The sequence below is a fragment of the Equus caballus genome, chromosome 18, assembly GCF_041296265.1.
Source record: "Equus caballus isolate H_3958 breed thoroughbred chromosome 18, TB-T2T, whole genome shotgun sequence".
NCBI lineage: Eukaryota > Metazoa > Chordata > Mammalia > Perissodactyla > Equidae > Equus > Equus caballus.
Window position 1 is genome coordinate 26,067,694 of NC_091701.1, and position 17,337 is coordinate 26,085,030.

General features: G+C 36.9%; 1 protein-coding gene across 3 annotated transcripts in view; it reads right to left on the reverse strand.

Annotated features, from left to right (window-relative positions):
* LRP1B (LDL receptor related protein 1B) overlaps positions 1-17,335 on the reverse strand; it is a 1,824,397-nt gene extending 1,807,062 nt beyond the window's left edge. For 2 of the 3 annotated variants that reach the window (XM_023622537.2, XM_023622536.2), the window contains exon 1: positions 13,472-14,365. In XM_023622537.2, coding sequence (XP_023478305.2) covers positions 13,472-13,658 — 187 coding nt within the window. In that variant the 5' untranslated portion in view covers positions 13,659-14,365. Of the gene's footprint in view, positions 1-13,471; positions 14,366-15,771; positions 15,847-17,226 lie in introns of those variants that run through there. The other variant, XM_070241833.1, reaches the window with a different exon arrangement.
* Positions 17,336-17,337: the final 2 nt, after the last annotated feature.

Consider the following 17,337-nt stretch of genomic DNA (forward strand, 5'->3'; position numbering starts at 1 on the left):
AAATTTATTTCAAAATAAAAAGTTTTAAAAAATGCTTTGGAAAAAAGGACTGGTTTGAATAATCAGTTTGGATATACTAATTCCTCTGTGAACACCGGTGTGAAATCTAAAGGCAGTGTGTGGTAATGGAGCACAGTTGGCTCTTGTTAAGTCACAGCTTTCCCAAGGAAAGGGAAGATGAACCACAAGCCTACATGTGATCTCGTTTGTGTCTCAGCATGAGAATTTGTCTGCTCATCAGGATTCTCTCTTTGCCATCTTAACTTCACCATATTTGTCTTCTCCCTTTTGGTCTTTTCTTTTTTTCCTTGCACATTTCAATAATGATCTGTGCGTGACACAGCATCATGGTTTTCGCCATGTGGCTGTTACTTATCATGAGTATTTTTCATGAGGTCCTTGGAGTACTGAGGCTGACTGAAATCATCCACATAGCATTTCCCCACCATTATTGTTTTGTTTCTTAGATGATTTTCGGCGACATGTTTCTGCCCCACGTCACTACTGCATCTAATATCATTAACTCTCTGCTGAGTCATTGAGAATTTTCTCCGCACTCACTTTCTCTACCCCAATTCTGCCCTTATGTCTCGCAGGGGAGAGGAAGTTGTGGAGGTGGAGATACAAGACATTGTTGAAATTCATCTTTGCTATCCTTCCTGCCAAGGCCATGACCTGCAACAATAACGCAGTACAAATTTCAGGGCATTATGCTCGGCTCTCTAGGACCGCCTTTTGTCTGCAATACACCAAGTAAAATGTCTTCATTAGGACCCAGTCCAACCCCCTGTTGATGTCTGCAACTGAGGGGCTCCATAGCAGGTCACAAGCTGTCAGCCTGGGTGTTAAATCCATCAGCTTGTGTTTTCGACCTCCACAATATTATTTCTTTGGATTTTTGTGTTGTTTTTATCTTGATGTGCAAGATTCAAAACTTGGGGCATTGTGCATAAAAATCCAGAGTCTGGGCCTCTCCTGAATTATCTAAAGGTCTGGCCACCTTTAGCCCACATTCACTCAAGGCCACAGTCTGCTCCAGTTGAATATCAGCTGCCACTTTGGACAACACGGGTATTCTCTAATTTCACGTCACCCAGGGCACCTTCTGACCAGCCTCGGTGCTGCATGTGTTTGTGTTTGCAAAACTTGCCCTATATCTTGCCCTTTAACTCATAAAGGTCAGTCAAATATGTCTGAATGCCTTTACTTAACGTGATGAGCAAAGAAATCTAAGCAGCCTTTTCTTGGAGTCTAGGGATCTGAGAAGCCATAGCCAACCTATTTCCCTCTGTGTAACCATACAAGAAATGCTGCCTACCATTTTCTCTGGCCTGCAGACGGGAGGGAGACAGGCAAGATTGTTGCTTCTGGTTCCTTTACATGATTTCCTGCTTTTTAAGCAAATGCTATTCTTATTGTATACTGAGCTCAACTCTCACTTACGTAGTGACTGTCAAGCATGGGTTTGAGACGTGGCGATAGAGCCATTACTGCTGTGTTTCACGTGGAAGAGAGTTTTACTAATCCTCTTTGGCATTCATCTCTAAATCTTGGTGAACTCAAGTAGCTTCAATCTCTGAAAGTTTATTTTGGACTTAAGTGATTTTCTTGCTATTGCTAGATTTTCAGGTGTCTCGCCGGCTTAACTGTTATCTGAATAAGCTTTGTTTATTTTCCTTGGCTCTTTATAGCAGGTCTAAGTCTGTTTCAAAGGGTCATAACATTTCCTGCCCCAATGTCTTTTATTCTGAGCGTGCAGTTAGTAATTATTGTTTTGCTTTACCTAAAATATAAATAACCTCCTTCTACTCATTTTGAACCTTTTCCCATAGTACTTTCCTTATGAAAGAAAACAAGCCCTTCAGCAGACCTCAGTGTGATGCGAGCAGGGTTCTAGTCGGGGAGCATAAATCATGCCTCTTACTCACAAATATTCAAGTAACCCTTCCCCTTCCTGCTGTTTTCAATTACTCGGATTAATTTATTTCCAAACTTTTTGGCACCCCTCTGCTAAAGTACACTGCAAACAAATTTATAGTGAGTTCCAAATTAAAAAGTAACGCCAAATTGTCCAGCCTCAAACTTTATTTGGCTCAGTCACTCTCAAAGTTAATAAAATTTTGGTGTTTATTTTATATTTAACTTATTTCTAGGCATGATGTTGATTTTAGTCCTGAAATTTTGGAGCCAAATTATTAAAGGGGCTTTTGACAAGGTGAATAAAAAATGGACTGAACTTAAAGTCATACACAAATTAGACTTCTGCACATGCATCGAGCAAATGTCTACTAAATCTGCAGGTAAGCTCTTTACACAACAAATAAATTGGCTGTGATCTTTTGCTTCAATATCTTATTTTAGCATTTCTAAAATTATAATGCCTGATCTTTGGCTTTCTCTTTTTTTTAATGAATTATCTTCCATCTTGCCAAACCTTTCTTTTTCTTTTTTGCTTTTTCTGTTTTCCAGGTGTGGAAGATTGACCCTGAGCTAATATCTGTTGCCAGTCTTCCTCTTTTTAATTTTTTCTCTCCAAAGCACCAGTACATAGTTGTATTTCCTAGTTGTAAGCCCTGCTAGTTCTTCTATGTGGGATGCTGCCACAGCATGGCCTGATGAGCAGTGCTTAGGTCTGAGTCCAGGATCCAAACCAGCAAACCCTGAGCCTCTGAAGCAGAGCAAGTGAACTTAACCACTATGCCATGGGGCCAGCCCTGGCTCTCTTTTTATTTTAACCTAATGTCTGTTTAGTATGTATTTTCCCTTCTTAAATCTAAAGACATCCCATGTTTTAAAATTAAGAAAATAAGTTCCCTTTTTAAACATTACTGGTAATGACCATATAGCATTTCCAAAGTATGGAAGAGGTAAAGTACTTCCTCTGTAATGTTGCTGTTTGCAATATAAATAGCGTCAAAAGGATTGATAACTCCAAGTTACTTTTTTGGCACTACATGTCCAGTACAACTTAAAAAGTAACTGAGTGAGAATATTTTGGGGGCTAAGCTTGTACTTTGGAATGAAGATTTGAATATCAAGGTTTAAAATTAAACTTTGACTTTTTCTGAAGGTAGATAACAAGAAAGAGCCAAAAAAGAAAAGAGCAATGGGAAAACTCAATGGGACCAAATCCTAAAACAATCTTCAAATAACTTAGGACCTAGAGTAACTCAATGGGCTTAATATTAAAAGAATTAATTAATTCAAATACTGTATTCCTTTCTTCTTTCTCACAGATCCTCTGGGCTCTGATATTTTTCCTTTTCTGTCAGTTTTATAAAACCTCTCTCTTTTCTCTTTCTCCTATTCTTATTCTCTCTTTCCTTTTTAGCTCCAGCAAGAACTCAATAGACCCACATGGGTTTCTTTTGTAGCCATAAAAAATCTTTCCCTGAAAATCCAAAGTTGTACAATGGCTAAACTAGTGTTTTTATTGCCTGTTCTGGTTTTTGTCATTTGGTTGTTTCTTCCTCCAGTCTATACATCACTTTGGTACATAGTAGTTGCTATAATATATATTTAATGAATGTGTGGATAAATACAGAAAATAATCCAAGAGCCTGATTGACCAAGAGGAATACCCATTAGGGCATAAACTCTATCCAGTAGGGTCTCCCCTACTTGCTGTCAGCATCCCTTTTCCTTTCTACAGTTTTCCAGAATTTCCAGGAAAGGTAATGAGTACAGCCAATAGCAGCTGTCTTACAATTTCTTGCTTTAATTCAATATTTATAAGTGGGAACTTGACTACCAGCACAAATTCTTCTCAGTAACGTCAAGGATTTGGGGATAATGAAAAAGGACTTCTTCCTTGAAAACATAGAGGATTTCTTCAAGAAAACAAACCCATATGAGTGTTCAACATGCCCCATTGCCTATGCCTTCTGCCGTTATACTGGTTTAGACTGTTAGAAAGAACAGAAAAGGAAGTGCTGTTATATTTACCAATGCTTAGAATGTTGCTAAATGTCTTATTTGATACAAAGAGTAAAGAATACTGTGAGTCAGATTCTACTAATTCCCTTCTGCTGACACGATATGGGTAAACATGGGAGAATAGGGAAGATGGTATTAATAATTCTGAAATATAAAAGAAAAGGTAATAAGAAGGCAAACATTATTGCAGGGTCCACACATGGCCATCACATGCCTTACGTTGTGAAACATGTTTCATACAAACCAATAAGAGGTGCTACAAAACGAAACGCGTTCACTTTTAAATAACCTAGAATGTTAACTTTTACCTCCAAAGATGATAATTTGAGGCTTTACTTCATGCCTTATCCTCCTAATATATTGAGTGGTGCTGCATTCACTGCTACAGGAAATCTTCCCAAAGCGAAGATGTGAGTCGCTCCTCTGCCTTGCCCTCATCTGCACTGTTACCTCCTCATTGACGTCACCAACATCTCTCTCCAGGACAATTACGATAACCCCTTAACTGGATCACTGTATCTCTTCTTGTCCTCCTCCATCCAGCAGCAAGCATGATCTCTTAAATAATTAAGTTGTGTCGTGTCACCTCTGATGAAACACCCTATTGCTGCTTATTATAATCAAAACAAAATCCAAATGCCTCACCTTGATCTGCATGGTCCTACCTGCTCTACCCTGACGTCATCATAGATAGGCCTTTCCCCACCCCTCTCTCCCAAACACACACAGTTCACTTCAGACAGACACACACCCTCTTTCTTTCTCTAAAATGTCAAATCCATGACTTCCTCTCAAGGGTTTGCCTGGAAAGCTCCCCTCTCAGAGTTACTCATTAGCTTGTTCCCTCTCATCACTTTTGAGTCAGCAAATATGTCATCCTTCTCAAAAAGGCCTCCTGTGATGACAACCAGCAATCTCCAGAGCACTGCTCTCAATTACGTTACGTTATTTTTCTTTCTTCTTAGCACAAAATATTATTTGTTTACTTATTTATTTGCTTATTGTCTTTCTCCTCCGCACTAAAATGTAAGCCCCATCAGCCCACTTCCACTGTCTAACTTGCTCACTGGCTTCATTTCCAACACCTAGAACAGTACCCAGCACATATTTGCTCCACTTTGTGGAATGAGTGGACAAATACACGAATGACTGCCAACCACAGGGATTGCTTTGGGGATTATATGATTTCAGTAGGAAACAACTGAAAAAAATTAAAGTGTCCTGAAAAAGTAAGGGATTTCTGTTGCTATTAGTAGTTTATATTAAGTTAATGGTATAATTAATAAAATCATGGGTATTTACGAAACGTAATACAAGATGCAATGTGTTTTCACATCCATTATCTTCCTCTCACTCATGGAAGGTGTTAGGGACACTCTGCAACTCTCTTTTGAGTTGGTTGGAGCAGTTTTCTGTAAAACTCAGGTGGCATTTTCACAGGCACGCAGATTAAAATGCACACAAGATAAAACCTTCATGCCCTTTATAATTTTATGTTCTCCCAGCAATGAGAGCAGCAAGGGGAGTGGAAAAAGTGCTAAGATTTTGGTTCATAGCCTATCAGGATTAATGTCAAAATATTTAACCATATCATTAGCAAGTAAAAATAGAAAAAAGAAAAAAACCATCCTAACAAGGGAAAGAACTATTACATCTGAAGATGGACAGATACAGTATTTTTAAGTTCTAAATTGTACCTGTTTTTAATGTTGGTCAATGTTGGACTAAGTCATCTAAATGACTAATTTTCCCCCAGATAAGATTTGTATGCTACTAGTATTATAGGCCATCAGTATGGTGCTGGTGAACTGCCAGCCTTTTTGTTAGAATGACAACAATACAAGGGCTCAGCAATAGGGCCCGAATTCTGAGTTAGTAATTTTATCTATAAATCTTAGTTATTTTTTTAAATGAAAATTTCAGAAATATGAATGCCCAGTAGGCACCATCTGTAATACTTTCACCTGACGAGGCAAAAATCTCACCCATGAGCTGGCATCATTATTACTGTACTTTCAAGGGCTCAATTATGAGAAAATGCCTTAAAAATTAATAGAGTTGAATATAAAGTGGAATATTTTAATAAAGCATACTTGCTATTTTAACATGTCCATATCAATAAAATATACCATTAAAAGCTTTAGAAAATGCACACAAGGTCTTGGATAATCTGAAAACCAAATCTTTTTTAAACCTCTAGAATTTATATTTTAGCAAAACTTTGAGGTTCCTAATTGCTTCAGGTACTTAGTCTGTGTGGATTGAAGCTTCAATAAATTCTTACTGTCAATATTCTCTCTCTTTTAATATCTTTGTCCTTCCTCTCTTTACACATCCTAATTTCTACAGAAAACAGATCATCCTAAACCCCTTTCTGTTATCAGCCTTATACCTACAGTTTTTCTTTTTCACAAATATCTTAAAATCCCCTACGAACACTCAAGGCAAGGAACCACAACCAAGTTTCACTTCTCTTCTTCTCCCCTCTCCCCACTTTTAGTTCTCTTTTCTTGTTTTAAGAAGAAAGGCCTAAGACGACAAATTGTCATTAAAGAAAAACTCAGTGGTAGAAAAATTCTTAAGGAATTATGTATTCGTACTTCTAAAGTTAAAGCTGTCTCACAAGTATTGAAGGATGTCAATGCAATGTGGAAGTTAGGAAGGAATGTCCTATTGATTGAAAGAATAAAACAAGAGACGATCTGTGGTACCTTGATCTTACCTAAAGAAGAAACGTATTCTTTCGACTCAAATGAGATCGTGTTTCAATAATACCTGTCTTTGGTCTGAAGGCTCAGCCAGTCAGGACAATGAGGTGCATGCAACTCCGGAAGAGATGTCTGACTGTTAATAAGAATGCATTGTGAGATAAAATGTAACGCTGGTATCTTAGAAAGGCAACACGCTCTATCTAATTCAGGAATTTTTTTTTTCTTTTTTCTCTTAACAAAGCTAGAAGGAATCATATGAAAAGGTACTTTCTCAACTTGTCTTCTATAAAGAACATAAACTTATAATATCATTCACCTGCAAAGGAAAACTTTCATATATAGATGACTATATTCAAGCATCTATCTGAGAAAAATAAGATTAAACAGATGATTCTACAATAAGAACGTATTCATTGAAATTACTTTTCATTGTTTCTATAGGTAAAGACTCCTTTGACAAGTGTTGTACATTTACAACATTGTGGAATATTTGAGAAATCCCATTGTGGAATGGTAGGTAATCTATTATTCAACAAATATGACTGGCATAGTTGTTGAACAATGTAAGTAACACAATCATTACCAACTTAGGCATTAGCCTTTTGCACTGAGGATACTTACAAGAATCTGACCTACTGGGAAATCAGCAACAAATGAGTGGGCCCATTTATTTAATCAAGCCATTGCATTTTTTTAACCTTAATTGGACATCTAATTGCAGACTAAAACTAAGTTAATGTGATTGCATGAGAAAGTTATTATAGCCATATTTAAAAGCATACTTAATCCTATTGTCCATTTTATTACTGCAATGATTTCCACTACACATCCTGTATTGAGAGAAAGTCTTGACTTTGAAATAACATTTTGGAATATATTTTAATTTTTAAAAATATTTTACAAAATGAGAAAAATAAATTCAGTTAATAAATAAAGCCAATAAATAAAAATTATAAATTTCTGCCTACTTTTAATAAAGTAACATTCATCTGAGCACAAAAGAATTCAGAGCATGTATTTATTCATACTTTAACAGCGTTTAAAATTCTTACGCTATCCCAAGATAAGTATATAATTACTACCAAACATATTTAATTTGTTTGATATTATAGGCACAATGGCAAATGCACATATGATTTACTCTACAAAGTGTAGATAGAAAGTATTATGCATAAGTCTTTCAGGAAAATATGTTATTATTGTTGCTTTTCCATAAAATTCAACTTCAGGCTTTTTATGCAAGAATAGTTTTACTATTTTAGCAGATCTAACTGGCTACTATCTAATAGCTTGATTCGCAGTTAGTTACTACTCAGTTTCCTCAATTCGTTTACAGGAAGCTCAGTCAGAATAATTGGGTTTGTATAGAGATAGCCTAAATCAATAGGATGGAGAGAGAGAGAAACTATGTTTCAGTATCACTGAATTCAGAACAGAGCAATAAATAATACATATTTTCTAACTTGGTCTTGTAGTTATGCCAGGGGGGAAAATGGAGGCCACCAAATCATTTATGAGGGGAAAATATAGATCTAAAATTGTGAAGGCAACTTATAGCAGAAAAACTTCTAATAGAAAAAAGCCATAAATTTTGAAGGTCTAAGCTTACTTGTTCTTATGTGTTGCAAAATCTTCTGAAGCCTTCATTCCCTTTTTTAAAATATGGAGAGTTCATATGTACTTGGAGAGATTAACATTTTATTCAGACCAAACAGCACAAAATAGTGAAAACAGTGATTAACTATTATTGCAGGCACAATAATTTTGAAAAGCAAGCAAGGTAAATATACTCACTGGCACACATGTGAATTAGTCCAAAAAGTAACTTTTTAAAAACTCAAATTAATTTTTAGAGATATTTTCATATTTGATGTCTAAATAATAGAAATGTCTTTTCAAGGAACTAACAGGCTACAAATATCTCCTTCCAAAATAAAACAAGTGGAGAATGTTCCCAAGGCCTGTAGACTGTTCGATATGTGATGCTATCTCGCAATTTCATTCCTAGGCCTCTAGTCACAATGGATTGTTATAAAGGTTAAATTTGGAGAATAACAATCCCTCTGAAAACGTAAAGCAACTCCACAGAAGAGATTAAAATGTATCACTTGACATTTTTCTGTTTGGTTGCTTAGATTACTTTTGCCCTCCTTTTCTCACCAAACAAAAACCTTGTTATTTGCGCTCTCTATGTATCAAGGTAGTTTTTGCCATTATTCTTAGATTAAACATGGGAAGCCAGATTTTTTCAAAGAACAAAGGAAAAGTTTTTGAACTACCTAGCATAAACATAATATTTCCTGATAGAAGTTTGGTCGAGTATATACTCTGGTTAACTCATTATAAGAATAGTCAACCTCTTACTTTACTCTTCTTTAGCATTCAAGCTACTAAAAACATTGTTCCAAATCATAAGCATTGGGTACATCATAATTACAGGCATTTCAAAGGCAAATACATATTGACATTTCCTCCACTGTCAGATTCTGTTATAACAAAATATTTGTTATACGGAAATACATTCATTAGAAGATTGCATGTTGGGTGTTGAAAAGTAACACAAAGTTTTTTCACTTCATATTTTTGTTTGTCAAGGAAGCAATCATCACAAAAAAGATATATATTGTCCGGAATTTTTAAAGAATAAAAGTTTTGTTAAAAAACAATTTATCTCCAATTTTCAGGCCAGAGTGCTGTTTTTAGAGGTGTTTGCGTGCCAAGGCAGCCATTTTAAAGAGGATATCTTTATTTTAAAAAGATACACACACACACACACACACACACACACACAATAGGTGAGTTCCACTTACTGTTAAATGAGTTTAACAAAGGACATCACGTTGGTATACTCATCTTTAACTTTAGTATTAATTCTACTTTCTTTGAATGCATCTACCTAGAATGAAGACAAGTGTTTCCTTTGTACAAGAATTGTTTTGACAGACAGCCACAGAAAATAGAGAAATCTATCAATACATCTGGTTGGTACTTTTTACTACACAGAATCCCTATAACCGGGAAGGAACTGAAGAAAGGGGAGTGTACATTTCATGTAAGATATAAAAATTGATAGCAGAATCATGAAAAAAACCCTGAATCATGGTAATATATAGGATGGAGGGAAGATATAGAGATCCCTCACCATTGTAATCCTTGGACGAAGTCATGTTCAGTCCAGGTGACTCTAAATAGAGCCTATCTTTATGGTATCCCCTAGGCTCTGAAAAGAACTTGACATGGCAAGAAGCAGGAAATGAACGTCCTGGATCCAATACACTTGCAAACTAAAAACCTGTGCATGTCTCTACCATGAATGATAAGTAGCATTTAGAAAGTGTCATCTCATTCTTAAAATATGTTAACTATATCACTCATCCCCCACTCTTTCTACGATTTCTTTCACATTTACTTAAAAAAAAATCACCTCCATCTTAACAATTCCAGCAAAGTTAACATTTAAGTTTTCTGCAATATTCTTATGCGCCTCCATTCTTAGAGGTTTAATTATATACAGCTTCACATTGATGGAAGCTTCTTTAAATTATTTTTATACTGCAAGCATTTTCACATGATATTTATTATGAAAGCAGAGGAAAATATTTATTTAAAAATATTATTTTGTCTAAAGATACTTCATTCTCTTCTTTAAGAAACATTAAGTTGGATTCAGCCTCTTCCTTTTTTCATGTTTTTAACATACTGAACTTTTAAAAAATTTTTCCATTATCTCCTTTCCTTCAGTTTCACTTTGAGCTTGAGAAAGAGAGGGAGAGAGAAGAAAACTCAAAGATTACAGAGATCTCTTCAAAACAAAACTTTAGTGATATTTTTGGAACACAAAGAGACATGGATTGCAGTTCGTTCTCCTTTGAGGTAAGGAAGATTGAACTTTTCACACACACCTGATTGTCAGTTTCAGATGGTTTTATGGACATACACATTTAAATGATTACAACAGCATGAACTTTAATTATTTGGAAATATGTTTCCACATCTTATCAGACTCAAGAATTTAAAACAGACTAGCTTTAGTCTCTCAATCCCTTTTCTTTTCAGAAAATCTGACAATTTAAAATATACTTCCATTTAAGTCTTCATCCTTGTCAAGCAATACTTTGATATGATATGACATTGTTATATGACACATTGGATACTTCTAAGTGAGCAGGAATTATCCTCCATGTTTTGCTGTTAAGAGTTACAAAGATGTTTCCTTTTTCAGATGTGATGAAACCTAATAACAACTGGCACGTACATTAGCTTAACTCTGTATCAAAAGCAGTGTAAACTAAGAAGATAAACAATATAGAATTAAAGGACAAGTGGATGTGTATTGATTAAACACAAGCATACAAGTTAGTTTCAAGTATTTTTCTGTTTAAAAAAATTTGAGTTTATACTTATAAACTTACAAAAGGAAGAACAACACAGGTGGGGTAACAAAACCATTTCTATCTAGTCCATACAGTTTAAGAAGCTACCCAATGCCAATGCATATTTGGAGAAGCTGAACGTGATTTCTCATTTTATGGCATGAAGTAGCTCTTGCACCATGAAACACACCTGTGTAATTCACATGCCTGCTCTCTTCTTCAAGGACAGCTGACATAAGCCTGTGCGGAAAGCTACATCTCATTAACCTGTTTCTTGAGTTTATATCCCCACATCTTCTGTTTCAGCATTTCAGTAAGGGAAGTTGTCATAATGCAGCAGCACTTTCTTTTTTAACTTTCAACAAGATTTCTCTCCTGTTTTTTTTTTTTTTCCTTTTTCTGAATGGGACCCACCCTTTTCACTTTTGATAGCTAGCTGTGAATTTTAGCTCTTTTCTAACAGTTTTGAAAGTTGTGTAAAATATATATAATAGCAGTAAAGTGCTGGTCTACAACTATTTTTACTTGTACTGTCTGATATAGTACTTTTTATGCTAACATGGTGATACAATGTGACACTATTTCAGTTTGAGGAAACAGTAATAATCCTTTTCCATATGTTCTGTTTATATCTTAGATGTCCCTCTCCTTCAAGGAACTAGACACCAAATTGTATTCATTTTAGTTAGTTTCCTATTTCAAAAGCAAGTTGGGGGTCTACATGTTTAACTTTTTATTACATTTAGAATTTTCTTCAGGTATTCATTCCAATCACTGTAGCAATAGCCCTGTCCCTCATAAACACATATAAAGGCACTAAGGACTCAGCTTGAGATGAGGTCAAATTTCTGGAGATTGGAGATGCAATCAGAAAGAGCCCAATAGCAGTGCTCTGCCAGTGCCATTATATTTTGCAAGCACACAGGGCTGAAAAGCTTCATTTTGTTCATCTGCTCTGGTTCAACTTCAAACATTCTTCCTAAAAAAAGGTTGAGAGCTGATCCAGATCAAAGACATCATCATCTCAAGTTAGAGCTATGTGCTTCCATTTTATCAGTATAGTTTTTAACTATTCCACACCAAATTCAAGGCAAGTTAAGCCAAGTTCAGAAGCTATATGGTTAGGTGGCAATGATACGTTTAAAAGATTATCACTCAGTAAATGTCAGACTTTCTAAAGGAACTCATATTAATCTCACTACTGGTGAAGGAAATGACATGTGTGGGACGTTGTAAAGACTATAATCTGCTTGCCAATAGCAGGTTGGATAAAAACACTACAATTCATTCCCCTGTTCTCTCCTATAATGAAGCAATAATTTTTAGCCAATTCATAATTTGCTTCATATAAACACACTCAGTAAATCTCCCAATGCCACATTTTGCCTATTTACTTGACATCAGGCTCTGGGTATCTCTTCTATTTTTCTTACTCCTCTTTTTTGTAATTAAACCAAAAAAAAAAAAAAGGAATATATCAGTCAATATGAACTTATGTTATGCTAAAAACAAACAAACAAACAAAAAACTAGATCTATGATACTTCTGATTTTACTTTAAGCAGTTAACCCTTCCAGTGCCAGCAGCCCAAATATTGATCTCCTATTTTTTCCCCTTTTCGCTGATGCAACTGTTGTCAAAGATGAACAGACTTGCACAGGGATTCCTGGGTTTCCAGACCAAAAGTTTACCGAATCTAGGGTTATTATAATTCCCACCTCCTCTCTCCTTTGCTCCCCATACCCATTCCCGTTTAAACTTCTACCATTCATTAGCTATTTGGAGAAAAAGCAAGAGCGAAACGCCAGTGGTGGGTTAGCGTCTCCAGGTACCATGAGCTATGTCACAGACCCTTGGAATCAAAAAGTCAAGTTCAAGCAGGTGCCTGCGCCCAGAAGCCTTAGTCTCTCTACTAACAATACGAATCTCGCCCAAGTCGGCCCCGGAAATAGGCTACAGAGACCGAAGGTGCTTGAATGGGCGCTTTCTCCTTGCCACAGCTCCCGGGGGCATCAGGTAAGGAAGTTAACCCAGGAGTTAAGTTGAGGGGGCACACACTTAACGCGGAGGATCCGGAGCTGCAAAAGCTCCAAGCTATGAGAGTCAGCGCAGAAAGGAAGTCTTGGAAAAGCGAATTCTGATCCCAACATCTGCAGCGCTTGGGATGCTCGGGCAGAAGCGCGCACTCAAGTCTAAACGCTCCCGGGGGGTACAAAATCAGGACCGGTCAATAGCCAAATGAAAAAGCTGTGGGGGAGCGGAGGACTCTGGCTCCTGGTTCAGAAATCCCCCACCGCACCTCTCCCCCTCAGGAGGCCAGCGCACGGAGGCAAACCGGTCCCGGCGAGAGGGGCCGCAAGGACTTAAGTTTCACGCTCGCTTATCTGCAAGCATCACCCAGCAGGAAAGCCTAGGAAGAAAGGGGAAGAAGGGGGCGGGGGTTGTTCCTACCTCGGTTGGCTCCCACGGTCAGCACCTTGGCGATAGGCAGTAATCCCGAGAGAGTGAGTAAGGCGAGGAGAAACTCGGACATTCTGGTCGCCCGGTAAGGCAGCCTGCGCTGGAGACCGCTCCGCGGCACCCTCGGCCAGGCGGCGGTGGTGGCGGCGGCTCGGAGCCCCGAATCAAGCAGCGTCATTTACAAATGTCACTGGAAATTCTTCAGCTCAATGAGCCCAGCCAGTCCGCCTGCTCCTGCCTGGAGCAGGATGTGGAAGGTGTACGGATGCGCGCGTGTGGGAGAGAGAGCGAGAGTGTGAGAGCGAGCGAGCCGCTCGTGTGTCTTGACTTTTCAATGCAGGGTACGTCTGATCTTACATCACACAAGAGGGGCAGTGAGAGATGCCGGTGGATGGGAATGCACTGATTAATCACCGAATCCACCACACACCCCTTCGTCGTCCACATAAATCACGTCTATTACTTAGTAAGAGGCATTTAACACAACAGGAAAATACCAGCGCGGACTGAGAGCGCCGCAAATCACAATTATTTCGGTCTCCTTGAAGAGAAAGTAACTCCAAGCTGGCTCTGTAGGGATCTGGGTCTTTAACAAGGGGGAGACTTCTGCACTCGGCTGAGCCAGCCAGGCGCCTCAGAAGCTCCGCATTTAACAGCCAGCTCGGAATTAGCAGCTACCGCGCTGGGATGCTTCTTTTGGCAAAGCAGATTTAATCCCTTCGGTCCCTCGAAGCTTCCTTCCCAGGAAGGAAGGATAAGCCAAGTCACTGAGCTTCTGTTAGGGAAATGGTTCCCTCTGCTAGACACACAAATGCAACGCTTTCTGAATTGCACTTTTAACTTTTCTGCTGAGTAGCACCTGGGGACAAAGACGCAAAATTTAGTGACTCAGCAGAAACGAAAACCAAAACAACCCCAAGTCATTATCCGTTGCATAAGAAGAATAGGTGAATGGAAAGAGGTCCCTAAGCAGGGAACCAGAAAGCAAGGAATTGGCAGTCTCTTTTGCAATGGATTTCTCTCTTTAAAAGAGTACTTGGAACCATTTTAAACATGTTTTGAGGATTTTTTGTTTTATGTTTTTTTCTTTTTCCATATAGTACAGTGGTAGTTTAAAAGCTTTCCCAAACCATCTGAGGCATCCTAATGAATCAGTGGGATTAAAAAAAAAGTTGTTTGTATGACTACTTAAGTTTTTAAATATGATCATTCAATACCTAAAATTTTAGTCAGCCGTTCAAAAATGACTGAGTTAAACCTTGGAAATCTTGGTAGTTGAAAGCTTACTTTTTTCCTTGTAACATCAATAATTCTTGCCTAAGAACAAAGGTTGAAAAATGTTTGTATTTAATACTTTAAAACCTGAGATTGGGGTAAGGCAAAATGATAAGGAAAACACCCAAACTAAGCAAGAGGATGATTGAAAAGAGAAGGAAAGATCCTTTAAACACTTTATGCAGTTTACTGGTTGAAACTTATTATAGATGAAATGCCAGCACTATGAGCTAGCTATTTATGAGAGTAAAATTATCCAGAAACATCTTTGGATGCTCCTTAGAAGCCATTAAAATTAGACTGGATCAAAGAACACAGAGGTGACTCTGAGGGACATTGCCAAGAATTTATACAATTCACCTTTTCAGACTTACTCTGTGATTATAAAATATGTCCTTTATGTCAATTTTGTCATATTTTAGATTTTAAAGTTTATTTTCCCTTGTAAATCAAATCATTTAGTATCTAAATGATGACTCCTTCCACATTTAAAACTGTATTCTTTTTCTTCTGAAGTCATTACAGGCATAATGTCGCCTAGTCATTTTTATTGTTTCCTAATAAAATGTACCATATAGGAAACATAAAGAGATGTTTTTCCTATTTTAGTTCATACTAAAAATTCACAAACTTTGGAATGTGTGGCAGAGTGCAAAGAGTATGAGGGGGGTGGGAAAGGAAGGGTACATTTTGAAGGATTTTCAAAGTAATAAATATTTCTTTCTCAAGCGTCCACAGACCTCTGCATTCTGTGAAGTACTTATCCTTTCAATGGGACAAAGTAAGTAGGTGTCTTTCTGACATGATCCCATTCAGTCAACTAGGAAGTCAGCTATTAGGAAAAGCATATCCACTTAAGTTGGCAATAAAATGAGAAATGCTTACAAACCATGCTAAAGACATCCAGATTCTTCCTCTTCTATACTTTTACCACCAATAACCCCTCATCTCAAAATTGCAAGGTAGAGGAAGCCTGCCAGAAAGAGTACAACTAACCAAAGACTCTTACCATGTACCAAAGTGCTATGATTGAAAATCAGTGACTCGCTCATGTCTGCGGTATATGCAGCAGCCCTCAACTCCATTGTCAGCTTTTAAAAGACAAAAGTTACAAAAGATAATCAGAGAAGTAAATATGCAGCAGATTTTGTATTCTAAGGTATAGCCTAAATATGCTACATTCTAAATATGTAGTGCCTCCTAATATTAAACCTTTTAAGTGAATTAGGAAGAGTAAAAACCATATGATCTCTTAGATCATCTGGTTGACTTTTCAACTGCCTTGAGTGGAAGAAAATCGAGGAAGTATTGTCCACACATTGTGACTGGAATAATAAAGCAAACTAGAATTCCCTTTCAGTAATCAAATTTCCATATGTGAAGGACATATGACTCAAAATAGTGGTATAAAATAGTGGTAGCAATTGTGGAAGTTTAATTACTAAGGTATAGGGTAGCAGACCAATGAAATGTGATGATATATTTAATATCAACTGTGAATGATTCTCAGCTTTATCTATAAAATAAAATTTGGGACTTATTTTGAGAATGCAAATAGATGTTATTAACAAAGACCTAAATGATATAAAAACTCTCCATAGCAATTTGGTGGAAGAATGGATGCTATGGCATGTATCAGTGGTCAAGTGGACACAAATCAAGTGGATTTAAATGCATGTCAAGCAGATATTTGAAAACAAAAATTATCATAAGGGCATTGGTTTATAACACAAAGCCATAATAATACATAAGAAACAGATTAAATATTAAACTTAATAGGTATGTATTTGCTCCAAAACTGAAATAAGGCCAGTGTCAAAATGGAACTGGATGAATCAAGTTACTTACATATGGTGGTTCTTCTTCCAAATACCCATTGAAAATGATCAATTCATCAAAAGAGATAGTTTTTATGAACATCAATGAGATGGATAAAGGTATAAGCCAACTTTGAATTTTAAAATTAAATCACTTATTTCTCAGTTTTGAATGACCATTCAGTTATACTGGATTATAAATAAAAGAGAAAGAATAATTTCCTATGAAATACTTTTAGTTTTCATCAGATATGCTTAATGAAAAGGGAAATTAATTAAGTGTATTATTGGTGAAGAAGGCATAGCCAGAGTTACTGTTCAAATTCTGTTTGTTCTTATGGTCCATTATAATTTCTTCATTCTAATCAGAGTTATTAACACTGACAAGTTAAATAAATTAGTTCATCAAACTATAGAATGTTATGAAATCTCTCATTGAGATAAATTAAACAAAGTAGAACCAATCATTCTTACTTTCTGGTCTAAAACAACACAGGAATATTAATTATCAGTCGGTAGTAATGTTATACTTGCCAGTTAGAGCCACACTTTTCATACATGTGATCAAACATCAGATTTCCTTTCTGCTAACTTGATTTTCTTTGGGCTGTTGGGATTTTTACCATAGATAGTAACGATTCATTTACTACACACCTGGAAGTCATGTTAGGAGGAGGGTGTGTGTCTAAACAAACCAAGACTGACAGTTGGTCTCATGGAAGTGATGTGTGTGAAGGGTAGTTGGCCTGAAAGTCAGGTTGCTAG